Source organism: Oncorhynchus nerka, linkage group LG24 (genome assembly GCF_034236695.1).
Source record: "Oncorhynchus nerka isolate Pitt River linkage group LG24, Oner_Uvic_2.0, whole genome shotgun sequence".
NCBI lineage: Eukaryota > Metazoa > Chordata > Actinopteri > Salmoniformes > Salmonidae > Oncorhynchus > Oncorhynchus nerka.
The window spans coordinates 52292644-52320143 of record NC_088419.1 but is presented as its reverse complement, the minus strand read 5'-3'; the positions used below and the strand labels follow the sequence as shown (position 1 = coordinate 52320143).

General features: G+C 45.9%; 1 protein-coding gene across 1 annotated transcript in view; it reads left to right on the top strand.

The window, feature by feature from the left end:
• LOC115108128 (ephrin-A2-like) overlaps nt 1–26655 on the top strand; it is a 130741-nt gene extending 104086 nt beyond the window's left edge. Inside the window, exons 2-4 of the mRNA XM_029632124.2 lie at nt 14115–14407; nt 19085–19150; nt 24130–26655. Of these exons, the coding sequence (XP_029487984.1) occupies nt 14115–14407; nt 19085–19150; nt 24130–24257 (487 nt within the window). The 3' untranslated portion in view covers nt 24258–26655. The remainder of the gene's footprint in view (nt 1–14114; nt 14408–19084; nt 19151–24129) is intronic.
• Nucleotides 26656–27500: the final 845 nt, after the last annotated feature.

The window sequence follows — 27500 nt, the reverse complement described above, 5'->3', positions numbered from 1 at the left end:
ATGATAGGATGGCAGGACAGGGCTGGGAGGGGCAGAGCAGAAGAGAACAGGGCCTCATGGGTAAATGCAGCATGGGCGAATGGGGATAGGTGTCAGGTTAGGGGCGGAGAGCAGCACAAGGCCAGATGATAGGAAGTCTTATCCGCTGTGTGAACTTTGGCGACCGGGACCAGTTGGCACGTCGCAACGTGGTGTGTACCAATGAAATCTAGATGCCAGGTAACTGAGCTTTGCCCGTATACCCCACCATGGGAACCACCATACCCACATGGAAACCCACATGGTGCCTGGGAGATTAGATTAGAAGTAAGAGATAAGATGCTTGATATTCCTTGGATTACTGTCAATACTAATATCAGTACTTGGTACTAGTCACTGCAAGTAATGTGTCTAGTATCTCACATGATAGCACTCTTTGTCTCTCATGCACTGAATGTCCCTATCAGTAGCATTATACCCAGTACTAACAGAGCAAAAGGCCTAAGCATTCACATATTTAACACCAATCAAGTATTGATGGCGCTCCAATTGATAACAATGGCAATTCATCAAAATGCAATGATCTTAGGTGGAGAGTACGGGTGAAACATCTCTGCTCGTGTATGGACCTGCGTGGCAAATTGACAAATGACACAGACACATTCCCACTTAGAGGGAATATCTCCAGTCGTACTGGAGATTGAACCGTAAATCATTGTAAAGCGGGCGAGGCGCTCAGAGCCTGCTTGGTTGGCTACCTGTTTGATCTCTGTCGCTACCAGTTTGCTCTCTGGTTCAGACAACGTCTATCTTTATGTGTGATGAGTCTCCCTCACGGGGATGTCGACAAAATACCTTCTTCCTTCCTTTCAGGTGTTTTCATGTGTTTACGTGTGATATATATGCCTGCTGGAGGTATGTGTCGGTCGGACTAGGTGTTTGTTGTGATGACGTATCGTCTTCAGGACTGCATAGATATAGGGTCTTTTTTTCAACTTGCTCCTCGCAGATTTTGGCATTCAATGTCTCCCTGGTGTGTGTGTTTGAGAGGAATTATTCAAATATAAACTAAGATGGCTTTTATTCAAGAATGCATGTAAAATAATATATGTAAAAGACCTCAAGTATCGGTGCATGGAAAGTGTGATATGCGTGTTTTGAAATGTAAAGATTTCCCCATATAAAATAGAACAACATTTGTCAATATTGTCAGTTGCTACAGTGCATTCGGAAAGTATTCAGACCCCTTTCCTTTTTTCCACATTTTGTTACGTTACAGCTTTGTTCTAAAATAGATTGAATAAAACTTTCCTCATCAATCTACACACAATACTCCATAACGGCAAAGCGAAAACAGGTTTTTAGATTGTTTTGCAAAAAAACAAACAGAAATACCTTATTTACATAAGCATTCAGACCTTTTGCTATGAGACTCGAAATTGAGCTCAGGTGCATCCTGTTTCCATTGATTGTCCTTGAGATGTTTCTACAACTTGATTGGAGTCCACCTGTGGTAAATTCAGTTGATTGGACATGATTTGGAAAGGGACACACATGTCTATATAAGGTCCCACAGTTGACAGTGCATGTCAGGGCAAACACCAAGCCATGGGGTTGAAGGAATTGTCCGTAGAGCTCAGAGACAGGATTGTGTCGAGCCACAGATCTGGGGAAGGGCAGCAAAACATTTCTGCAGCACTGAAGGGCCTCAAGAACACAGTGGCCTCCACCTTTCTTAAATGGAAGAAATTTGAAACCACCAAGACTCTTCCTCGAGCTGGCCTCCCGGCCAAACTGAGCAATCGGGATGGAAAGGGCCTTGGTCTGGGAGGTGACCTGACAGCCCGCTTGGCGTTTGAGAAACAAGATTCTCTAGTCTGATGAAACCAAAATTAAACTCTTTGGCCTGAAGGAAACCTGGCAGCATCCCTACGGTGAAGCATGGTGGTGGCAGCATCATGCTGTGGGGTTGTTTTTCAGCAGCAGGGACTGGGAGACTAGTCAAGATCGAGGGAAAATGAACGGAGCAATGTACAGAGAGATCCTTGATGAAACCCTGCTCCAGAGCACTCAGGACCTCAGACTGCGGCGAAGGTTCACCTTCCAAAAGGACAATGACCCTAAACACACAGCCAAGACAACACAGGAATGGGTTCGGGACAAGTCTCTTAATGTCCTTGAGTGGCCCAGCCAGAGCCCGGACTAACATCTCTGGAGAAATCTTTAAATAGCTGTGCAGCGAAGCTCCCCAACCAACCTGACAGAGCTTGAGAGGATATGCAGAGAAGAATGGGAGAAACTCCCCAAATACGAGTATGCCAAGCTTGTAGCATCATACCCAAGAAGACTCGAGGCTGTAATCGCTGCCAAAGGTCCTTCAACAAAGTACAGAGTAAAGGGTCTGAATACTTATGTAAATGTGATATTTTTATTAACAAATTTGCAAAAATTTCTAAAAACCTGTTTTTGCTTTGTCATTATGGGGTATTGTGTGTAGATTGATGAGGGAAAACAATTTAACCCATTTTAGAATAAGGCTGTAACGTCATAACCAAATGTGGAAAAAGTCAAGTGGTCTGAATACTTTCCCGAATGCATCGTATGAGGGAAACAAACGTGTGACGTCATTGCTTGGTTGGAACTGAGGCTTGTAAAGCAATCGCGAGTGTAGTGCCTGAGCAAATGGACCCGCTGCCCTTACGAGTAGGGGGGTTATAAAAGTTTTGACTAATGATGTGATAGCACGGCAACAATTGAACCCGGAGAGGGAACTTTGCAAGTTGAGTAGGGAGTCCAGGGAGGAGAGTGAGCTTCTGGGCTGTTAGCGTCACCCAATCCCTCACCACTGGACTGTGCTAGTTCACTAACTCTATTAGCCTGCACTTTGCTAATGGTGTTAAAAAAGACAGAGGGCAGGCCGAGGAGAAGGTGGGGGCATGATACACTTAACTCCAAAGTGGATGGCATCATTATCATTTTGATTTAGCTTTGATGCTTCTTCTCTTCTCCCCCCTCAGCCCCCTCCCTCCCCTGCCCCTTAGCCAGTATGGCACAAAGAGCCCGGAGAAACTTGATAGGGATAAATTAGGAAAACAGACCTTGTTTTGTTTCTCCTTTTCTCCTTTTACAGGATTTCGCCGTAAGCGCCGTGTGTGTGCTGATATGTGCGTCGTGTCTGCGTACAAGTGAGTGTATCTGCGTACAAGTGAGTGTATCTGCGTACAAGTGAGTGTATCTGCGTACATAGTAGTTGTGGGCCTCTCTAGTTTGTTTTGATGTCTTCTCCTAAGCCAGGTGTGCTCCCGCCCCGCGATCTGTTCGCCAGCATGATGTCCCCGTCTTACTGCGAGACGAAATTGGCGTCCTGCAGATCTCACTACCGACAAAATCTCACTAGAGGCAAACCCCCTAGAGGACAGGATGTCAATGTCGTCTTGCATGGAGGCCGTATTTACCTTCTCCACTCCCTCTATGATAGGTGACTTAATGTGTTAAACTGCCATAAAATCCCCCACTTTGTCGAACATGAAAGTGAGCACATGCACATGGTGGAATTAGTGGGTTTAAGTTGGTTTTGAACCCTGCGTTTGTTTTTTGTTCTCCATCCTAAAGTCATATGTGAGAGTGTTTTCAGAGCACAGGGAACGTGTTTTGATTTTGGGATTTTTGGGGGGGGGGGGGGGCTAGAATTATGATTATTCAAGACTATTCCGTCAGTCAAATTGTGACGGACTCCAATGAACCAACCGTTTTGGTCCAAACTCAGAACTCAATCCGATAGCCGGAACTAGTGGATTGCAGTGTAGGGGCCACTTACTTTCATTTGTTTTCCCTTTTTAGTACATTACAAAAATAGTTGTTGACATTGACAAATGATATCGGCACGCGTCTTGGAGATAGATAGGCACAATAGAAACATCTTGACGTGAAGTCTGTCAAGTATGCTAGCTAGTATGCAAACTCGGCCCTATCCAAGGCCGAATGATGTCAAAAATCTAGTTTGCCGTCTTTCTTTTTCCTTTAAAAAAAACAAAACATGTTTAAATAGCTTAAAGCCTCATAAATCATGGCCTTGTTGAATGCAGTGGAGTCCTTCCCTGAGACTCGCGCACCGACTGTGCTGCTTCATCTTGACTTAAGCCTTTGACAGGCGCCTGATGTCTTGCCCTAAAACAAATAACTCCACGTTAAGCTCGATTGACTTTTTCCTTCGCCTCGTTAATCGGCACGTCTGTGTTGAAGGTGTATACGAAGCCCTGCACTTGGTTCATGTACAATAGCATTTCCTCTGTCGAAACCGTCCTGGACAGTTTGTGAGTTTTTTTGTTTTGTTTGTTGGCGTTGTGTGGTTCTCATGCTATAGCTGCAGTCATCGACTCTTTACTTCTGATTCGTTGGTACAGTGACAGAGGTCCAGTTACTCCTGAGGTCAAGGGTTATAGAAACCCTAGTCCCTAAACTCACCAACTCAGGAATATCCAATAACTCTGGCGGCTTGTAAAAGGTCCCGCTACTTTATCCCCTGTTGTCATCGTAAATAGATAACAGATTGGGATCCATAAACTGTGTAACTACAAAGGAAGGCGCAACAATAGGAGCAGGTGCTATGCAGAAGAACCCAGCAGCCATACTGTACATCTGCAGGTAGTAAATGTTGAGCTTAGGCCCACAGTAAAGTGCCAGATTTGACGACGCAAACTTAAGATATAGTAACGTAATATACTTATTTTTTTGGGGGGGGGGCTTTTAGATGTTCTTTTGCAATGCCTGACAAGAAGTCCCGGACTGAATCTGTGGATATTTCTTCTTCTGTTTATTCAATCAATACAAGTAAAAGGAGTCATGCTTTGGGAACAGGATTTGCTTCGAATGAATTTCACAGGTATATCTACCTTTAATATATTCCGGTTGTGCTTTAAGGAAATGCTGTCCCTGCGGCTTCTGTCTGGTCTTGCTGGTGGAGGACTGCAAAAACACAGGAACGCAGCCATTGTCTCTGCTATGCAGAGGTAAACTCATTGACCACTGCAGCAGTGGGTTGAGCTATTTTCCAAACAGCCCACAACAGAAGAACCGGTGGACAGAGCGAGTGTCCGTGGTGAATTAGTGGGAGTGTAATTTATCATGCCTCTGCCAATACCCATCCCCTTTGATCTGCGCCCCATCTGCGAGGGATGCGCCTGGCGTTTGGGAAGAGCGCTCACTTTCTCTTCCAATTATTCCCAAGCGGAGGGGGAGGGGGGTTGATGGAACTCTGTGGGCTAAAGAAGAGTGGTCCCCCACAGTCTTGAAAGGCATGGATTGCATTTGCCATTTAAATGCTACTTAGCCTTAAATCACCTGTGTTTGGCCCGAGGTGATATACTGGCAGGTGAGGGGGATGCTGCTGTGTGTGTGTGTGTGTGTGTGTGTGTGTGTGTGTGTGTGTGCGCGTGTGTGTGTGCGTGCGTACGTGTGTCAGCCGCCTCCCTCCCAAGGTGTGTGTGTGCTCAAGCATCCCCAATTAGTCTTCAACCGCCCCCATACACCATTCCCCCCACTCACCACTCCTCCCCTCCCGCTTGTGCAGACCACTCCTGGGTTTTCGATTGCACAAACTGTCACAGATGTGCTCTAGTTTTTGTTGTTGTTGTGTTCAGTGTTGTTGTTGCTGCCTCTGCTGTGTGCTGTTGCTGTGTGCTGTTGCGAGCGGGATGGAGGGATGTGGGGGGGGGGGGGGGGGAGATAAATAGTTTCCCATCAGATGAAGTGTAATTATTCCTCCCTTGTCTGGAGGAGTGTGAAATAGAAAAGAGGGAGCCTAGTTTCTCTCAGCAGATGCCAGCAGGTATGCAGAAGTAGTGTCTTCGCCGTCTCATTTACTAGCGAAGACTCATTGCTTCCACAATTATCACCGCGGTCGAGGTGGGAGCTCGCTGTGCTGGCAGCACAGGGGAGAGAGGGAAGAGAAATTGAAGGAGGACGAGTACTAAGAAACCTCCCTTGGTGGCAATGTGTTTTATTTCTTTTTTTAATCAAGAAAACAAGGTGTTTTTTGCATTCTTCCCCTTCAGAGCAGTAAAGCCCTCACTTGAAGTTGATGCCCGTATTGCAGGTTGAAGAATGCCACAACAGGTGTCATCACATGTGTAATAACATGTCATGACGACTCAAACAACCTTTGCGTAAAGCAACTGTCGTTACACTGTTATGAGGAGCATAGCTGAAAACGGTAACATGTGGCGTTGGCGTCAGCCATGTTGTCGTGAGCTGTCATAGCTGTCGTCATGTGATTTGATTGGTGTAATTTCGTGGTAACATTAGGGATGCGTCCCACTTACCTAAAGTGGCTTCGGGGTAATCTTCTGCTCCATGAGACTTATTGATTATTTTACGATAGCGGTGGTGCTTCAACTGGGCCGGGGATTGAGTTGGGCCGGTGAGCGAACGTTCTACCGCTTGAGTCCCGGCACCTCTCGGAGACGATTAGTTCTAAAACATGATGACTACCGGGACCTAAAAAGAATGGGCACCCACCCCTGCACCTATTTCAGTCCACTTCAAGCACTGGTTAGCATTACTATAGCTCTTTGACCATTATGCCTTAGCATAATAGCCTAGCCAGTATTTTTTGGAGCCTCTCAATTGTCTGTAAATTGGAGTCACAACCTATCCTCCATCATCATAGATTCCTCAAGTGCCTCATTGTAAATTCCCTTTCATGTTATTATTATTCACACTTTTACAGTAGACTTTTACAGTGGACCTTTACAGTATTGCAGCTCTGCAGTGGTTCTCCTCTGAAAACGAGGTGTCACAGTGTGAGTCGGCGTTCTTTCGGAACAGACAAAGACATGGAAATGCAATTAGCTTACGAGGCAGAGAGGGAGGCGCTGAGAATAGTCGTCTCCTCTCCCAGGCCTTACGCAGCAGAGCATCATGGGGGAAAGAGGGAAAAAAAGAGCACCATGTTAAGAGGGGGTGGATTCAAACACCGGCTCATGGTTAATTCAAGCCATACTGAAGGTAGAGCATGGTGCAGATAATTATAGCCCACACACAGAGGCACACACACACACACACGCACGCAAGCGTACTAGAGGTCGACCGATTATGATTTTTTCAACGCCGATACCGATTATTGGAGGACCAAAAATAAGGCTAATACCGATTAATCGGACAATTTTTTTATTTTTATTTGTAATAATGACAATTACAACAATACTGAATGAACACTTATTTTAACTTAATATAATACATCAATAAAATCAATTTAGCCTCAAATAAATAATGAAACATGTTCAATTTGGTTTAAATAATGCAAAATCAAAGTGTTGGTGTTCCTTTTAACATGAGTCTTCAATATTCCCAGGTAAGAAGTTTTAGGTTGTAGTTATTATAGGAATTATAGGACTATTTATCTCTATACCATTTGTATTTCATATACCTTTGACTATTGGATGTTCTTATAGGCACTTTAGTATTGCCAGTGTAACAGTATAGCTTCCATCCCTCTCCTCGCCGCTACCTGGGCTCGAACCAGGAACACATCGACAACAGCCACCCTCTAAGCAGCGTTACCCATGCAGAGCAAGGGGAACAACTACTCCAAGTCTCAGAGCGAGTGACGTTTGAAACGCTATTAGCGTGCACCCCATTAACTAGCTAGCCATTTCACATAGGTTACACCAGCCTAATCTCAGGAGTTGATAGGCTTGAAGTCATAAACAGCGCAATGCTTGAAGCAGAACGCATGAAAGTGCTGTTTGAATGAATGCTTACGAGCCTGCTGCTGCCTACCATCGCTCAGTCAGACTGCTCTATCAAATCATAGACTTAGTTATAACATAATAACACACAGAAATACGAGCCTTAGGTCATTAATATGGTCGAATCTGGAAACTATCATTTCGAAAACAAAACGTTAATTCTTTCAGTGAAATACGGAACCGTTCTGTATTTTATCTAACAGGTGGCATCCCTAAGTCTAAATATTGCTGTTACATTGCACAACGTTCAATGTTATGTCATAATTACGTACAATTCTGGCAAATTAGTTTGCAATGAGTCAGGCGGCCCAAACTGTTGCATATACACTGATACTGCGTGCAATGAACGCAAGAGAAGTGACACAATTTCACCTCGTTAATATTGCCTGCTAACCTGGATTTCTTTTAGCAAAATATGCAGGTTTAAAACTATGTACTTCTGTGTATTGATTTTAAGAAAGGCATTGATGTGTACCTAACCGTAAACGTTGGAGCAACAACAGTCCTTTTTCGCGAATGCGCACCGCATCGATTATATGCAACGCAGTACACGCTAGATAAACTAGTAATATCATCAACCATGTGTAGTTAAAACTAGTGATTATGATTGATTGATAGTTTTTTATAAGATAAGTTTAATGCTAGCTAGCAACTTACCTTGGCTTCTTACTGCATTCGCGTAACAGGCAGTCTCCTCGTGAGGCAGGTGGTTAGAGCATTGGACTAGTTAACCGTAAGGTTGCAAGATTGAATCCCTGAGCTGACAAGGTAAAAATCTGTCATTCTGCCCCTGAACAAGGCAGTTAACCCACCGTTCCTAGGCCGTCATTGAAAATAAGAATGTGTTCTTTAACTGACTTACCTAGTTAAATAAATGTGTAAAAAATCAAATTGAAAAAATCTGCAAAATCGAGGTCCAAAAATAATTAATCGCCCATTCCGATTAATCGGTCGACCTCGAAAGCGTATACACACACACCTCGATGCTTGTCCAGCTAAAATCTAACATCACAGAGAAAGAGAGCGAGAGAAAGAGAGAGAGTGAAATAAAGGAACTTTAAACAGAGACCTCAATCTCTTTCATCTCCCACTGCACACACACATCGTGTCTGCCCGAGGGGTCCTCACCTCCCCCAAAATCTTCTCCCTCTTATGTTTGTTTTTGTTTTGCCGCGGCGCTTTTTCCTCGGCGTTGGCCGAAAATCAACTGGAGGTTAAGTTTGTGTAAACGCCTCGATAGGAAAATTGCTGTACGCCGACTTGAAATAACAGCAGAAATTACAGAGAGATGAAGGGAGGGAGAGAGAGTAGAGAGTGGAGGGCTGTCTGTGCGTCTGCCTGACACAAAGAACAATAAACACGTTCCACATGGCGAGAGGTGGGCTCCAGATGCAGGCCGGACCGGAGGACTAAAACGCGGAAATGGCTTCCAGACAGGCCTCAGTGAGAGCACAAAGGGCCATTCTCAACCACCGCCTAGCGCAGCACCCGCTCCTCTCCTGTCTCTCCTGTCTCTCTCCCTCCCAGCATCAACCGTCCAGCTCATTCAATTGTAAACACAGGGAAACTTCAGTTACATGACTTGTCCCGTGGAAACTCTCCACCAAAATCGCTGATTTTAACATGCTTGCGTTGGACTCGCTCCAGAAAACAAGTGAGGATACTATAAAGTGAGATCCTAGATTGGAAGTTGCTGTGGCCAGGCCAGCTAGGCCTTAGACCAAGACTCCATAGTAATCAGATTACGTGCAGATGAAAAATGGGTTTGAAGTGTTTGTAGTTTTGTATTTTTTTGGGATCCCCATTAGCTGTTGCCAAGGTAGCAGCTACTCTTCCTGGGGTCCAGGAACAATGTCAAGTTATTAAGTCCATTTGTTTGTATTAAGTCAACTTGCCCAGGTCATCGTTAATTGCAGAGTAAATTCCCCTGTTTGCTTTGGGTGTGTGTCAATAATGAAATGGCGGCCGTCTAGGATACCAGTCCTGGCGACCTCCAGACTACGTGTCCCGATAGCCAAAATCTACGCAATGTAAACTAACAGGGTCTGGTTTTTTCTGTTGATCCTTGAATTCCAAGACAAGTGCTACAAACGAATCAACGCTAGGGCTCAATTCCATAGCAAGCGTCAGGCTTAAGATTCCAGACATATTGGTGCAGGCATTAAGGGCATGAAATGTAGCTGTAGGCGGGTATTCTGGGCTGAAACTGAAGAATTAATGTCCCCCCTACAAACACACACACACACACACAGCTGGAGTTTTCTGTCGGCGGGTCGAGCAGGTGGCACGGAGAACACGTTTTTTCTTTTAGCCGGGTGAGGTGAACTGGCCTGCAGAGAGAAAGAGAGAGAGAGGGGGAAAGGAATACTGGAAGGGGAAAGATCTGTTCTGTACTGTACCCTCTCTCTCTCTCTCTCTCTCTCTCTCTCTCTTCTTTCTCTCATTCTCTCCACTCCCTTCACCTCATTGGTCCAGTTGACCAGGAAGGTCTGATATGATTGGTCACATCTTCCATGCGTGATGCTGCTGTAAGCTTGAAAGAATTTGGTCACAAAGTTGTCATAACATGTTCAGCTTTAAAGTCAGCAGCTTACAGTATCTTCTAAGATGGTTTGAAATTCACAATTACCATTTTTTTTTTATATGTCGTCTGTGTCTTTAATCCCTTTCAAGCATGAACTATAATCGCTAAACAATGAAAGTATGGCGCCCCAATTTGCATACCAGTGAAAGTTTCTTTTTAACTACATTTGATTGAAGTATAGACATCAGCATCCTCTTTTTTGCACCCCGTGAAGACTTAGGAACTAAGACTAGTGTTCCAAATGACCCATTCTGTCCCGTCAGATGTCCTTGGTTGGTTTTGACATCTTCCCTTTGCTGATGGCTTCTTCCTGTATGCAGGGCTTCAAAAGCAGACAACGTTACGGACAAACATTTAGCCCATGAAGTCATAAAGTGGGGCCGAGTTAAACCACATTGCCGGGGCCTTGCCAAGCCTGACAAGACAGTAAATCAGAGAAGAAGTGGTCTTCGGGAAAAAAAACACGTAAGAAACCCTGACCGGTTTCAAAGTTCGGCCCTCCTAAATCACCCAGCTATAAACACTCTATAATGCACTTATAAACATCGGGCCTGATTAATTAAGCTCCCGCAGGGGGTTGTGGGTGGACAGACAGATTGCGAAGACTATGAAACTCTCTGGAAGCTTTCAAAGTCCAGGAACTTTCAAAGTCCCCTCTGTTTTTTTCGGAGTTTGAAAGCTAAATTGATCAATCACCACCATGTGTTTCTGGTCTCCGAGGAATGGTCCGGGCGGTCTACAAAATGTCCGCCATGCATGTGGCTTGCTTGCCCACGTTGGATTTGAGGGTAGTGAGAATGTGGCAAGAATTTTGGTGTGTGGAAGGGAAGAGGCCGGGCCAGGCGCTAGCGTATGTTTAGAGGCTGTCATAGCCAACCATCAGGGTGGAATCTGTCCCCCCCAGACCCACCAATCACCACATGTAGGTGACAGTTGGAGAGGGGCGGGCCAGGCGCTAGCATATGTTTAGAGGCTGTCATAGCCAACCATCAGGGTGGAATCTGTCTCCCCCCCAGACCCACCAATCACCACATGTAGGTGACAGTTGGAGAGGGGCGGGCCAAGACTGCCGTGATTGATTGCAAGACCACAAATAGCTTGCATGCATTAGCTCTCCCTTACATCCACACAAAAACACACACACACACAAAAACACACACACACACATCACACACACACACATCACACACCCCTGGCTGCCTTGCTATTGATATTTGGATCTGTCCTGATGTTCTTCCACACCTCCCACCTGACTGCCTAACGAGGTCATTTCCACTAACACGTAAAACGTCACGGAGCTCAATCAAAGACGGAGCACTGCAGCATCGCCACATCAAACCCTTCCCTCGATTTGCCTCCACTGGCCCTCAATGACTGGCAATGGTGCTGGAACGACGGGAAGTGAGGGAGAGGAAGAGAAGGGAGAAGGCAGGGGGGTGGTATTGATCTATCGAGACATAATGCCCTATTTGGATCCTGAAAGCGAGATGGCGATGGCCTCATGCACTCAGGGAAAATAGAAAGAAAATATGCAGAGACGATAGGCGGTATCCATTTAAGACCCCCCCCCCCAATACATGTTTTGTGGAAAGAGAATTACATCTAATAGACCACAGGTTTACATCCGCAGCGTGGCCTTAGGAGGATTATTACATTCCCTGCGTAGTTACCGCGTAGTTACACGTGAGGATACCGCCGCCTGATTGGCCGAGGGGAGTAATACAGAAGTGCAACCCGTGCACTTTTCGATATCCCCCAAAAAAAAAGTAATGCAGTGAGATGAAGGAAGAGGAGTAGTAGGTGGAGCGCCCCGCCCTGTCCCCCTGTTTCCTCGGCCGCTCAGACACACACACACACACACACACACACACTAACATAAGCTCTGGCAGTCCATAATTGAAGATGGACCTCGTCAAGACTGGATGAAGTCTCTCAATGCTCTCTCCACTCGGAGATTACATCAGATGTGAGGGCTGCGCCGACTTAATTCTTATTTAGATTCACTATTTTTCTGTGGCAGATGGGCGGGGGGGGTAAGAGAGGGAAAGATGGGTGAATAGAGGAGCCAAGAAGTTAGGAAATGAGGAGAGGAGAGGCTGTTGTGGAGAAGCGGGAGGGTGACTTGTGTTCTGTGCCTGTTTCATCGGGGGTGTTGATATGATGACCGGAGAACAAAGTGGTATGCGGGAAAGAGAGCCCGGGCAAACTCACACAGAGAGAAGGGAAGGGGTTGATCTCTGGGCTGGTGCGATAAGCGACTGGGGGCAGGGGGCAGCAGAGGGCGGGGGCAGGAGGGGTAGTGTGGGGGGGGAGAAAAATCCTTACACTGCAGCTGGATGTGGACCCGGGCCCTTCTGACACTTATCCCCCCCGATTAGCTGTCATCTGATGCCAGGTCTGCCTGAACCCACCACTCCCCCTTCATAACCTCGCACCCCCATCCTGGCTCCCTCTGCCCCGTGCTTTCCTACAATGAGCCAATGAGCTACAGTCGATCTGGCGGGCTTCCACCAACATGGCTGGTGTTTGTGCTATGGTTTATCGCAACAAGACGCAAAATGGCCTTCCCACCAGAGCCCTGTGAAGGATTACGGGCCTCTTTGAGGATCTCACTCATGGCGCGACTGATAAGGACAGTCGAGGGAGAAGTGACGCTCCGTCCAAGGGGGACTGTTTGGGGGTGACCTATTCGGGGGTCAGCCTGTGAATTTGTGGTCAGTGTGTCAAACCTCTCATATTGGCGTCAGAGTTATGTGTGGCTAATTACGAAACACAACGGCCCGCAATTATGTAGTGCACACACCAAGACCAGATTTCACACTTAAAGAAACGGCTCCTATCTGTAAACCACCTGTAAAACCATTGAATTTGTGATTATCTATGATTTGTTCATGCCGATTTAGAATAGGCATTAGGTTATGGTCTCAGCATTAACTGCTTTAGGTCTAGGGGCAGGTGTGTCAACAGAGGCAGGAGGCATCAAAGCATTTTTAGACCTCCTCAGTCAGAAAGCCCCTCAAATCACATTCCCGTTATGCTCTTCAGAGTGGAAGAGATCAAATCCGGTTCCACAGGGAGGGGGGGTGGGGGCGCGACACACGTCTCGTCACTTAAGCTGCAGCTGTAAAACGGCCAGGGAAAATCCAAGTGGAGGGTGGATATTTGGAATGGGATTGAGCCAGACAGAGGACTGTGACAGGGAGCGAGTGGAGATGGAACCACACAATCATCTTCTGGGCCGTGATTTGAGCCCTTGCGTTTCAGTTAATAGCTATGGCAGGGTTGGCGATATAGCCCCCTGTAAACTCGCACACGGCGCCACTCTCTGGAATTTCGCTATTAAAGGGTCAGATCTGTGGCACCGTGCAGGTGCTCAATTTGTATCGAAATTGCCCAGAGCGGCAAAGTCATTTAGCCAGAGCTGGGCGAGAGACAGGGCCCTGTGAAAGAGCTTAATGAAGCCGGCCTCACTCTGTAAACCCCTGTCAATCTCCAGGCCCTCTTCCCCTCCTGCTCCCGTTCTCCTTCTCTTCCTCGTCCTCCTCGCCTAGCGCATTCATCCATATAGAATAGTAGCATCATGTTGAGTTATCTTCAGCTGTCTGTATCCGCTGCACAAGTTGGACGCAAACGATCGCCATTGCTGTTCGTTGTGGAGATGTTTTGGGTTCCAGGTCTATTGTAGATCCAAGTCTGTTTTGAGTTGCTTCGGATAAAAAGTGTCAGCGAAATGCCATTCTATTTCTTATCTGTCATGGTCATTTCTCCTCAGACACACCACACTTGTCCTGTCTCATCCGCAGGTTTCTCCATGGGGAGTACACCGTGGAGGTGGCCATCAACGACTACCTGGACATCTACTGCCCCCACTACGAGGACCCGCTCCCCCTGGAGCGCATGGAGCGTTACATCCTCTTCATGGTCAACTACGACGGCTACACCACCTGCGACCACCGCATGAAGGGCTTCAAGCGCTGGGAGTGCAACCGGCCACAGAGCCCCAACGGACCGCTCAAGTTCTCCGAGAAGTTCCAGCTCTTCACCCCCTTCTCACTAGGCTTCGAGTTCCGGCCGGGTCACGAGTATTACTATATCTGTAAGTGGAAAAGTTGTCACGTGGACGAATGTCACACACACACACACAGCTGCCTTACAGATACATGCTATTTGAGGTTTCAGGTAGAACTGATTGCCCGGCACGGACACACCTTCTTTGGCTGATCAAAGACTTGATGATTAGGAGAGTCTGGTCTGTAAGTGCTTGACTGGAACAAAAAATGTGCACCCCTGTGTACTGGTCCTTAGCACCAGGATTATGAAGAACCTTGCTTCTTAGCCGATGGGTCACATGGCCTAGTAACATGGATATAATTGGCTATTAGCTATTGGCTGCATTCAAGTCAGGACCAGTCAGGCTTCTGGTGAAGGATTAACTTCAGCCAATAGAAATCTTTATCAGACCCCATATTGTGACACCCTTTTATTCACCCCCCACACTGGTTATGTCCCCAAGTAAGGTAGAGAAATAAAATATGCAAGTAGAAATGACTTTGGACCCCCCCACTGACCACACAAAACAGACACAGTTGTGACCCATCAAGAATATTCAGCGCTGTCAACCCATCGCTCTTTAGTTATCAGGGAATGTCATTTGGGTTGTACATGTTCGTTTTTTTGGTTGTTTGAAGGATGATTTGATCCAATTTGGTGGGAAGCGGGGGAGGAAGCCACAATAGCGGTAGGGGTTTAATTAATAGGCTTTGCGTGGTGGTGTCATTTTTCTGCCATGGATGGGTGCCAAGGCTAGGAACCAACCAGGAACGGGCTGTTCAACCCCACATGTCCTTGTATTTACTAGATAATTGTTAACTGGTATTTATTTGAAGTAATTCAATATAATCGTGAACCAGATGGTTCCAATTTAAGGTTCCTTGCGCTAATTGATTGAATGAAAACAAAAAGATAGTTATTGAGGCAAAAGCGATGTCATTGTGCTGTTACAATATAAATTCCAGGTAAACCACGGACCGTGAACTAAAGCCATAGCCCGTAACTAAACAGGCGCACTGTTACCAATCACAACATTCAGCAGCCAAACCAGAGGGGAGCCCCGGACAAATCGTTTATCTCCGGCTTCCGGTTGACTTGTCCGTCCGCGTGTTTTTTTGCCTGACCTGACATCCTTTTGTGTGGCACCCTGGCGCATCCCATCTCCTTCCACCCCTTGATGAAAATGTCAATTTGTCAAATGGCAAGCGAGCTATTAGCTGGGTGCTTAGCTTCACAGGGTGAGATCGGTGCAAGACCAGTTAGCGGCGCCCTCATGCGGAACGCCTCAAATTATGCTGATTGGTCAAATCATATTTAGCCGAGGGAACTTGATGGGGGTAATTGTGTCCTTCTGGCTCCGGACCGTGGTCATTACCATTTTTTGGACGTGAGGCGCTGAAAGCCATTAGTGGTGCGGTGGGTTGAAAGCGGCCAGGGTGGCGTGCTCTCCAGACAGGCCTGACACCTTGCCTACTGGACGCTCCACGCCCACTTCACTTTCAAGGTCGCGGCGCGCACGCCGCTTCCCGTTTCCCCTCCGTCGGAGCCGTTTCACCCCCCCCCCCCTCCGGGGTCCATTCCCGGTGCGGTGTGTCCATGAGCATGACAGGACAGGCGTGGGTTTGCCAGGGTGCGTCTGTCCCTGTTTTGCTAATGGCCCTGTGAAAGGTGTCCTTTGGTCTGATGAAAAGGCCCCCTGCTGGGCACAGGCAGGGAAAAGGCTCAGAGCGGCATGCCGGATGCATTAATGAGGCAATTTCTGTTCCTTTTTTGTTTTGTTTTCTCCCCTCCCCTCTGTCTGTCTGTGCCCCCTCTCTCTCCTTCTAGTTCATTTTTTTCCCTTTGGTTTTTCCAAAAGAGGAAAAACTTTAGAACCTAAAACAAATACAGTGAATTTCAGGGTTGGGTGTAAGATGAGGACTTTTCATGTTATATTAATAAAACTCAAGAACTGGGTTGCTCTAATTCTCTCTGTGTGTGCCCTTGTGTTGTTAGGGGGATGCCACTTAGCCCACAGGAGAAAAGGTGACACCGCCTTGTGATGCTAAATCCTGTGGCGGACCGAACGGCTAGAAAGACAGGCACACGACAGACAGCACTTCTAAGATTGATTCGGCACACAGCACATGACTCGTGTGTGATGTGAAGGGAGATGAGGAGAGATCAGGATCATTTTAAAGCACAGTGCTACTCAGCAGCTCATCATTTCTAGCTGTTCACTGCCATCTGTTGTTGGTAATGCCCAACTTAAATCACAAAGACAAGAAATTCCGCGTTATAAGAGTATAATTATTTGTATTTGCCACTATGATATGATACACCCAAACTGTACAATATGGTATTGTATATTTGTTACTTTATATATTTAAAATGTAAAAAAATATAATGTTTTTAGAAAGCTTTTCATGACGACATTTCTAAGAAGTGGGAGTGTGTGTACAGTACTGTAGCCTGCCAGACTATAAATCCATAACTCGCAGGGACAAGTTGTGACAGTATTTCGACAGCACCCCTGTGTGACAAGATCAGGGCCGGGGACCACATATAGGGCGGCTCTATACCTCAACCCAGCCCCCCTGGCCCGTCACTCACTGCAATGTGTATGGATGCCGCCCCTCCAACATATGGTATATATTTCAATGCTTATTATCCTCTGGGTGATGGAAAGGTATTTAGGCTGAGGGAAAAGAGTGGAGGGGGGGGGGGTGCTACAATGTCTAAACATCCCCCCTCCTAACCAGTGGGGCGTCCCTCGACTTATTATACTCTGCGGGATGTTGTCACTCCTGGAATGGAGGAGTGGAGGGGAGACAGAGGACTGGCAACAAAAAGAAAAGCCAGTTCAAAGTTAGCATTCAGTATCTGACGATTCTTCCCCGTCCTGAGCTGTTTTTAATGTACTCCGCCCCGTAGCTCCTAGCCAGGCCCCGCATTGTGTGGCCCTTTGTCCCCAACAGCAGCCGAGGCTGGGAAGCAGTTTGCCCCGCCATTCAGCACTCCTTTTTTCTCTCCCCTCCCTTAGAAAATGATTTGGCTACTACCAATATTGTAGCTGTCATGGCCCCTGGAGTGTTAGGGCAAAGGGGGATGCTTGAGAAGTCGGGTGTGGGGAGTTACCGGGGTAAAAGGGGGCTTAGTTTGGTTATCTGTGAACAAAGGGGCACGTCCATCACCCCTAATGTGACCTCCCTACCCCCAACTCCCAGACGTGATGGGTTAGTGGTGGCACAGAGCCCTATCAGGCAGTGGTTTTGGAGAATTCTATGCTTCTGCATCTCCATACGCGCACACACACACACACACATACACACACACACACACACACACACAGAGTTGTGACTGCTCAGTCACTGCCACCACCAATAACAATGCCCCCCCCCCCCCCCCCCCCATGTGCACTCGTGCAAATACCAAATACACACACTCAAATGCAAACCCAAAGAAAACACACACACACCCCACACCCCAACTAGAAACACGCACATAGACACACATTTAAATGGAAGTCTCAAGTTAGGTTAGAAGAATAATGTTTAGAGAGAGGAATAAGTGACAGATGCCTTTGCATTTATGCACTATATGTGTTTTGTGGATGTGTGCTATGTCAGTGTGTTGTTTGTGTGTCTTTAGTTGGCTTCATGTTATTCTGTCTAGACTATAATCTATGTGCAGCATTCCGGGCATTTACCCCACCAAATACGGAGCCATTTTAAAAGACCAATTACCAAAAATGCTGTTGCAGGAGAGTGGCCATTTTGGTGCCTGATATTTGTTTTTAATGGCAACAAAAATCGGTGTTCTTTTTTTGGGGATTCCCGAGAGACAAAATGAAACATAATTTGCCATGGTTAAATTAGGAAAGTACTGTTTTCAATTTTGGTCACAAAAGACTACACTTTTGACAGAAAAAAATGCATTTTCAAGGTTAATTAAGAATGCAGCACTACGCCCAAAGTCTCTTTCTGCTTCTCTCACTGGTTCTTTCCAGTGATGCTATTAGCATATCAGTGGTTGCATGGAGTTGTTGTTTTCCCTCACTGAGCCATATGTTGTATGAGTACACTGAGACACTTGGATCGTGGAGTAGTGGAGTTTTGTTCTTTAGCACTCCCATTCACAGTAACAGCCTGCTAAGGGATTAGCGAGCCACGCTAACGTCTCTGCACACACAGCACCTGGTCACTGAGGCCTTCCGAGTTCCAACTCTGGTGGCAATGTCAGAGGGACAGGGTCACACAAGAAGACGGGTCAAAAACTCCTCAGGGGTGACAAACTTGACTTCTGGCCCCCAAATTCTTCTACCAAGATGGCCGCCGTTTTTCACAGGCTATCATCCACAATTGCACCCTGGCCCTCAGCTGGGTTGCTTTTAAAATAGGGTTGGATGCATTTTTTTGCGGGGAGATTGAAAGTTGACTGAAATGAGTGCCTGATGGATCACCTCTGTGAAATCTCGGCCCATTGAGGGTGGGACATTTCAGTTATAGCCCTCTAATGGAACATACGTACCATCTGTCCCAGCCAGTGTAACTTGAGCTATTTTCTCTGAGATCTGACAAGAAAAATGCTGCTGAATGTGTTATTCATTAACAAACATGTGCTTGTGTGTATTTCTCGTTCTCTCTTTCTTTCTTTCTTTCTTTCTCTCTCTATCTATCTCTCTCTCTCTCTCTCTCTCTCTCTCTCTCTCTCTCTCTCTCTCTCTCTCTCTCTCTCGTTCCAGCGTCTCCACACCCTAACCTTGTCGGTAAACCCTGCTTGAAGTTGAAAGTCTATGTCAAGCCCACAAGTGAGTCTTTTTCTCTCTCTATCCAGTCTTCAGGGAATGTCGTGTGAAATTGCTTACACTCAAGTTTGGTAACACTAGCCTTCCTTCAGAATAAAAACCTTACATTTCAAATTTTGCCGATAACTTTGCCGCGTTAACAATGGGCCTAGTCATCAAACGAGACAGTAACATATTATATGAGGTTGTAGAGCTCTCCATCACACAAATCTCGTGCATTAAATTGTTCTATGGGCATCCACAAGTATTAATGTCTACAAATAAATAGACGGGTTCATTTATCACACAGATGGTTCAAAGTTTTACCAAACAGGCAAGGCAATTGTCTTAGTTCAGTTTCCCTACAACACTCTCCGAGCACTAGGCGAGCACTCCACTATGAAATGTGCACCAGTTCAAATCAGCCAATCAGGCGAAAAAGAGGAGCTCCTGTGACGCAACTTTTGGCACGTGCACCTCGCTGTCTACAGCCCCCTGGTGACGTTAGTTAATATCCGGCGAGCAGCTAGCTATGGCACGGTTGTTTCCATCCGGAATATTAACGAGGCGACCACCCCCATTTTATAATCCTCCTCCACATTTACTGGATTGTTGACCAGAATGTGGGGTGTTTAGTTGTAGGTGTTTCTTTTCAATCAAATCCAATTCGATTGTATTTGTCACATGCGCCGAATACAACAGGTGTAGGTAGACCTCACAATGCAGTGCTTACTTACAAGCTCTTAACTAACAATGTAGTTTTGAGTAAAAATCTTTACAATAAAAAAAGTCTTTACTAAAAAAACTGAAGTAAACAATAAAAATACATTTTTTTAAAACAACAGATGATTAAAGAGCAACAGTAAAATAACAGTAACAAGGCTATATACAGGGGTGCGGGGGCACAGGTTAGTCGAGGTAACTGAGGTAAATATGTACATGTAGGTAGAGTTAAAGTGACTATGCATAGATTATAAAAAGAGAGTAGCAGCAGTGTAAAAAGTCAGGATGCTCTCGATGGTGCAGCTGTAGAACTTTTTGAGGATCTGAGGACCCATGCCAAATCTTTTCAGTCTCCTGAGGGGGAATAGGCGTTGTCGTGCCCTCTTCACGACTATCTTTGTGTGTTTGGACCATGACAGTTCATTGGTGATGTGGACACCAAGGAACTTGAAGCTCTCAACCTGCTCACTACAGCCCCGTCGATGAGAATGGGGGCGTGCTCGGCCCTCCTCTTCCTGTAGTCCACGATCATAACCTTTGTCTTGATCACGTTGAGGGAGAGGTTGTTTTCCTTGCACCACAATGCCAGGTTTCTGACCTCCTCCCTATAAGCTGTCTCATCGTTGTCGGTGATCAGGCCTACCACTGTTGTGTCATCAGCAAACTTAATAACTTAATGTCATGCTTGGCCATGCAGTCATGGGTGAACAGGGAGTATAGGAGGGGACTGAGCACGCACCCCTGATGGGCCCTGTGTTGAGGATCAGAGTGGCAGATGATGGTCTACTTGAAACATGTTGGTATTACAGACTCGGTCAGGGACAGGTTGAAAATGTCAGTAAAGACACTTGCCAGCTAGTCAGCGCATGCTCAGAGTACATGTCCGGGTAATCTGTCTGGTCCTGCGGCCTTGTGAATGTTAACCTGTTTAAAGGTCTTACTCACATCGGCTACTGAGTGTGTGATCGCACAGTCGTCCGGGAACAGCTGGTGCTTTCATGCATGCTTCAGTGTTGCTTGCCTCGAAGCACGCACAGAAGTCATTTAGCTCGTCTGGTAGGCCCGTGTCACTGGGCAGCTGGCGGCTACGTTAGGTTATAAAATGTGTAAACTGTCATGCAATTTTTTCTCAGCAGTCCCACAAATCTCTCATTCTGAGCCCATATTAACCCAGGGAAGGAAGACAAACAGAACCTAAAGTAGCAGGCGTAAAAGATACATCAGAGCGGGACATTCTGGTCCTGACAGGAGAGAAAAAACTGTCGGGGGAGGTTCTCTTCTGCACTCTTCAGCCAATCCAGTAAGTGTGGAGGAGGAGTTAAGATGGTGTCGCCTTGTTTACGTTCAAAAGAGGAAGTCACGTCACAGGCTCTCTTCCATTTCCCCTGAAAACTGGATAAATCCGGTTGTTAGTGACCCCGCTGAGGGTGGTCGGAGCCTAACCTGCAAAGCCCTCTGCTTCTTGATTGATGAGGGTAAACCTTCGCCGTCTCTGTCTTTGCTCAGCACACTATCATCCAGACTCCTGTTCAGAACTGCTTAGGATCCCAGTTAAGCCACTAGGACTCGGAAACACACGCACACACACACACACACACACACACACACACTGCAGTCAGAGGTACATGCTGCTGCCCTCTGGGCACAGTCTGGTGGACATAATTCATCTGACAAGGTCAAGATAACAATCCAAACGCTGACATCCGCCTAGTCATCATTCGTCCGAAGCTTGATGCTGTGGCGTCCCATAGGGATCTGTTTTGGGGTTTTACAAGTCACAGCAGCGGCAGGCACCGGAGCAGGTATTAGCCATTTACAAATGGGGTTTAAAGTTGACTTAACGTCAGACCAGCTTTATGTGCGAGGTGATGTTCTCCGGTGCTCTTTTAAAACGACAACTTAATGCAGTAGAGCTCCGCAGGTTGCACTGTAGCGTTATACACGTAAAAAAATGTTTCCTATGTTGCAAAACCGTCCGGGTCAGTACGGAGGAATTATGAAGCACCCACAAAAAGTACAGCATTTTTCCCGGGCTCATACACTGTTGTGGACCTATGCCTTTCCATAAGCATTGTTGTCGAGATTTGAATGGAGAGGTTTCTTTACCAACTGTTTGTTTATCAAGTTGCTTTTTAAAGGCGGCAGAGACATGGCCAGTTAGAGCCCAAAGAACGAGTGGTCCGCTCGCGTTCTTTCGGCTCACAGGAGGCATTCATTCGTTTCAAGCTATTTGTACAAAGCCTATGGAGAATGAAAGGTATTAAACTCCCTTCACAGCTCAGACTACTGTGTCAATATTTGGAACAGTGTTATTTGCAGTAATATCCCTGAGCTCTAGTTTGGTGATTTTCATTTGGAATTTAACCCGACTGGGTGTGCTATTCCATTATCTCTGTATAATTGTGAATAAACATGTTAGAGATGATCAATTTCACAGGGCAGTTAAAACAATTATATGTAAATTGAACGTCATACAGTTTGTCTATTACGGACTGTTTCAATTGTCAGTTTCCTTTGGTGCTACGGAATATTAGCATGACAGCATTTTTGCCTACTTTTTCCCTCCCTGTGCAGTATAGTATAATTAAGATATATTGTTTGAACGGGTGGAATTAAATTGTATATGGTAAGTAAAAGTCATAGTTAATATTAATGCTATAGGCACAATCCAGTTACCTCAACATTTATAATAGTACACTTTTCAAAAACGACAAAGAATACTGTGGTTTGTAACCAAACAATGGCTGATGATCGATTGCTATTTTGCTTTGGGTTTTTACCAGCGTGTTTCACAGTCAAATGAACTGATTTGTTTCTCTTAGTCGTTTTTGAAACGACTGTTCAGTCACCCGTCAGGTCACGGACGTTAGACATCAACGAATGTTCACGTAACCCTCGACAGTTAGCGATCCCACAAGTCCATTTACAGTATATTCACCAGGGGCGTAACCAGAAATTCATTGGTGGTTGGGCCTGCAGGAATTTGGATGGGCCAATGATTGGATGGGCCTGGCAGGGCCTAGCTCCCCAGCTGGGGGGCCTTCGTCCACCCAGGCCCACCCATACCTATGCCCCTGATCTCCACTAACAGTATCCCTGAAAGCCATTTGATGCTATGACTGAGGATGCTATGACTGAAGAGCTCCGGCTCTTTCTTAAAAAAAAACATTTGTCTGCACAAATAATATGCACCACTATCGCTATTTGAATATCTCGAGGAGAAACGCATTTAATTGATACTATGGTTAAAATCAGGATTTTTCGGGTGGATTTCGGGTGTGGATTCGCTCGGGAAGTTGGGAATTGCATTTCCATAGGCCCGAACGGATCCTGTGTGGATTGGAGATTGTGAAATATATATGTGCATATTTACAATTGCAGTATGGCGGAGAATGCGGGGACCTGTCTGTTTAAGGCCTTTATTATCCAAAACAACCTGGCCTAGCCTCACGCCAGCCTCGGCCCAAACCATTACCATAATTCCTCTCCCTAAGTCTGGTGTGGCTGTTTATTTTCCATCTGCTCTGAGAGGGTAAAATCCCTAATCTTGTTTGGGAGACGGGGGTTAACCTTGTTTTTCCCCCCCAGAAACCCCCCTTTTTAATGTATTTTGGCGGAATGGAAACAGCCTACTCTTTAATATTTAGTCAAGGAATCCAAAATCAGAAAGCTATTAAAGTCATGTTAAATAGACCTGCTCAAGGGAGAGAGAGCCGAGGTGTTGTAGCTCACGTTTCATACGCCTGTACGTAGTACATTTGAGGACACTGTCAGCCTCACGCCTCAACTCTCCTTGAGTCAACCCTCTATTGTCAAGCCTCGACCTCAGATGTCCTAAAATGTGCACCATATGCCAAAGCAGTGTTTAGGCCCCACGCGTTGTTTGATTGGCTGTATCTCCATCAGTGTGACTCATGTCTTCAAGACGAGGCTCCCAACGGAGACCTGTCAACAACATGTAGAGCGTCTCACTCTGCTCCTGCATGCCAACTGTGGAGGTGACAGTCAACGTGAGAGGTGTAAACAACATTACAGTTGTATGTATGACTATTGACAGAGCATATCTGGGTCACAGGGAAGAAAATAACCAAAAGGCATCAATGTATGCTTTTCCCAGCGATTTGACACAGCCCAGAGACAGCCAGATTGAAACTGCACAAGGATTTTACTGTATTAGAATGGAACCTGTTTGAAGCATAACCACTCTTTTTCTCTCTCTCTCTCTCTCTCTCTCTCTCTCTCTCTCTCTCTCTCCCCCTCTTTTTCTCTTTCTCTATCAGATGACTCGGTGTATGAGTCCCCGGAGCCCTTCCTGACAGACGACAGCACCGGTGGCTGTTGCATGGCCGCCCCTTGCCTATCCCTTATGCTAGCAATGCTGCTCACGCTACTCCTTTCCTGCTCATAGCATCCTGGGCCCGCAGGCCGTACCCCCATTAAACAGCCCCCCACCAGAATCCCTCCACCCCCAGCCCCAATCGACCTCCCCTCAAATCTGCCACCTCTGACCCCCTATAAAGGGAGAATGTGACACGACTCCTCCCCATTTCCCGTCCTCTCCTTTTCCCATACCGGTCCACTCTCCTCCCCCTCTCGACAGGCACCACCTGGACACCGTAAACTCATACTGCCCCTCCCTCCCTCCCCCACCCACCCAGAACACCTCCTCCCTCCAACTCCTCAGCGGAACCCCTGCTTCATGACCACTGGCCTCTGACCCTCAGCACACAGCTCAAGTCCAGTGGGCGATTTAAAGGGAGTATTCCTGGGACCAGGAAGGAGTCCCTTAAAGACCTTACAAAAACAGCCTCCCAGCTACCGAGGAGCGCTGGGATGTGCAGGAAGTGGAGGGGGTGGGTTTGAAACAAACTAAAAGGAGGACGAACTCCTCTCCCACCCTTTCTTGATTGCCGATGGATCGACAGTGACCGTTGTCGTCGACAGCGACGTCTTCTCCACTTATTAAGGACCCTCTCGTGTTCATCTTCGGACTGTGTGCGTTTCTCTATGAGTCTTTGTGCTTTGATAATGCCCAATAGTGTCCCACCTGTACATGTTCATTCTGTTACAGTGTATTATATCGTAGTATCTTTCTTTGACTCCTGCAGCGATAGATCACAGCTGAGCCGTCTTTCTTTCTCTCTCTATCTCTCTTCTTCTCTTCTTTCCTCTCTTCTCGTGTGTCTCTGACCAGTCTCTAATATCCTGGCAATTTCTAGCAGTAGCAATCCAGAGTAGATAAGGACCTTTTCTGTAAATCTGCCAAAGACACTTGTTGAAATTTTATACGGGGGGGGGGGGGGGGCGGCGGCGCTGTGGCTATCCAACGAGGTCGTAAGCAGCCATAGAGCTCTGTGTAGACCCTCCGAATCATGCCATGGGGGTCCTATCATGGACAGTAGGTTGACGTTTGCCATGAGTCTTGTCCTGGTGGCAGAACTGATAGGCCAGCTGCAAAGTCAAAATTGGCTATAATGTACAAATTCAAACTAAAATGCAGTTTAAAGTTAGGGATTAGTGCTAGCAGTGTGGGTAAGGTTAGAGTTAGGTTTAAAATCTGATTTTATGACTTTGTGGCTGTGCCAGCTAGTGTCCACTCTGCAGAGCTGCCTCAAGAACAAGATTCATGCCGAAAAGCGCTAACCTGCTTACGGACAGGGCAGTGTAGATTTAAAAAAAATAGAATGTTCCTTAAGAAAACAAACAAATGAACCGTTTCAAAAATTGCCTTTTTTCCACTGGTGCTGAATTCAAAACGAGTCTCCGTCTCAAGCTGCGGTGCTGAGTAGAAGTGGGACATCCTGTAGTGGTGAAAGTGTTTTGTGAATTTCAGGTTTTGCTTTTTGTTTCCCCATCCTTCCTTCCTCTCATTCTCCCACGTTTTCTTCTCTAGCATTCTCTCTAGCCCCCCTTCTCTCTGTCGCTCTCATGCTCTGAATGTGAGTTTTCACCGCGTGACGTTTTTTTTGCCGTGTGACACATGCCCATTGCTATGTCAGGTCCCCTTGTCTCAGTCCCACTACTACGGCTGTGGGCCGCTGGGACTTTTCCCGGAGATTGAGATAATGGACAATGTGAACTCCCCATGCACTGTGCAACCTAAGGGACCGGGGCCCTCCATGGACAGCAATGGGGAGATGGATGGCCCCCAAAATACTAGGAGTTTGGAATCTCAGTAGGACTTTCGCTCTACAAAATGGACTCTTCTGTTTCATGAAGAAGAAAGAAAGAAATGAGAAGAAAAGATGGGGACCGAAGTGTATGTATGAGGATCATTTTGTGGCTTTGTGATAGAACGCTCCTCATGATCATGACGTTACACAGAGAGCTGGCCTACAACATCCGCAGGAACTCAGAAATAAACAACCATTTTTCAAAAAGTTCGCTAAATACAACTTTTATATTTTACTTTATTCCATGTTATTTTTTACTTTACTTTTCAAAAAAGCAGCAGAAATTATTCATATGTGATATGAAATTATAATGTAGAACCTTGAATTACTAGATCGATGATGGGACAGTCTCTGCAGTCAAACAAGTCTAGAGAAGTCAGCCATTTGCTATTGTTGTTGTTGTTTTCCTGCTTGTATCACAATGCATTCTGGTACTTGTAGTCCTGTAATCATTATTTTTAAAGGTGAAGAACATGGTGTGGTTATCAGATCAATTCCTTTTTTAGTTGGTTTAAATGTGGATGAAACCTGTTTTGATTTCATATGAAATGTTCTTGTTTTGGCATAGGAAAGTTATGGGGGGGAAATGGAAAAAAAACACAAATAAAGCTTTTTTTGTCTGTAGCGGAAATAGCTCTGGTTTACAGTGTGACATGTCTATACTGTAGGCTACAGAGTGAATACATCATCAGAGTATTCAGAACTGCTGTTTCAATCAAACATGAGCTCTCAGCCACTGTTTTGAGCGTCTTTACCTAAAGTAAATTGCAGTCTAATGTTGATAAGCTGTTTTGTAGTTTAAAAGGATGTCTGCATATATTCTTTGAAAAGATTTCTTGTTTTTTGTACATTTTGTTAATGGTTGCTTGTCAAAAAAACAACATTAAAACAGTTCATGCATTTAAGAAATTGAACTTGTTAGAAAGCTGGGGTGGTTTAACATGGTCAAATCTAAGGATCGTCCCTCAAGATTTTCCAAAAGGTAATCAATTTGATGGATTTGCCACTTCTGACAATTCTCTTCCCTGTGATGCATGCCTAGCATAAAACCTATTTTAATCAAAGAACAGACTTTCAGACCTGTGCTGATTGAATTCTAGTGAGTGTTCAGAGGGAAGATCATTTCAGAAATGTATCAATCAGTGTTTGATAATTTCACAACAAATAAAGCTTCCACTAAAAGTGGCCTCTTTGATTTTGGCTTTAAAACCATGAGCTTATCGCTCGATTCTGTCCGTGTCGCTACCTCACCACTTCCCAAAGAGCTGCTCTGACTGGTGTGAGATTGACTCATCTCGCTCACAAAAAAAACTAGAGAGAACTTTTCTATATCTCATGAAATCAGATGTCCCAGAGGATTATGCAAAAGGCCTAGGGGTGGATTAGAGAATGATCAATACTCTGCCATGATACCAGTTCCCTCAAATGATACAAGTTTCTACAGATTTGATACAGGCTCCCTTAAAGTATCACAACTA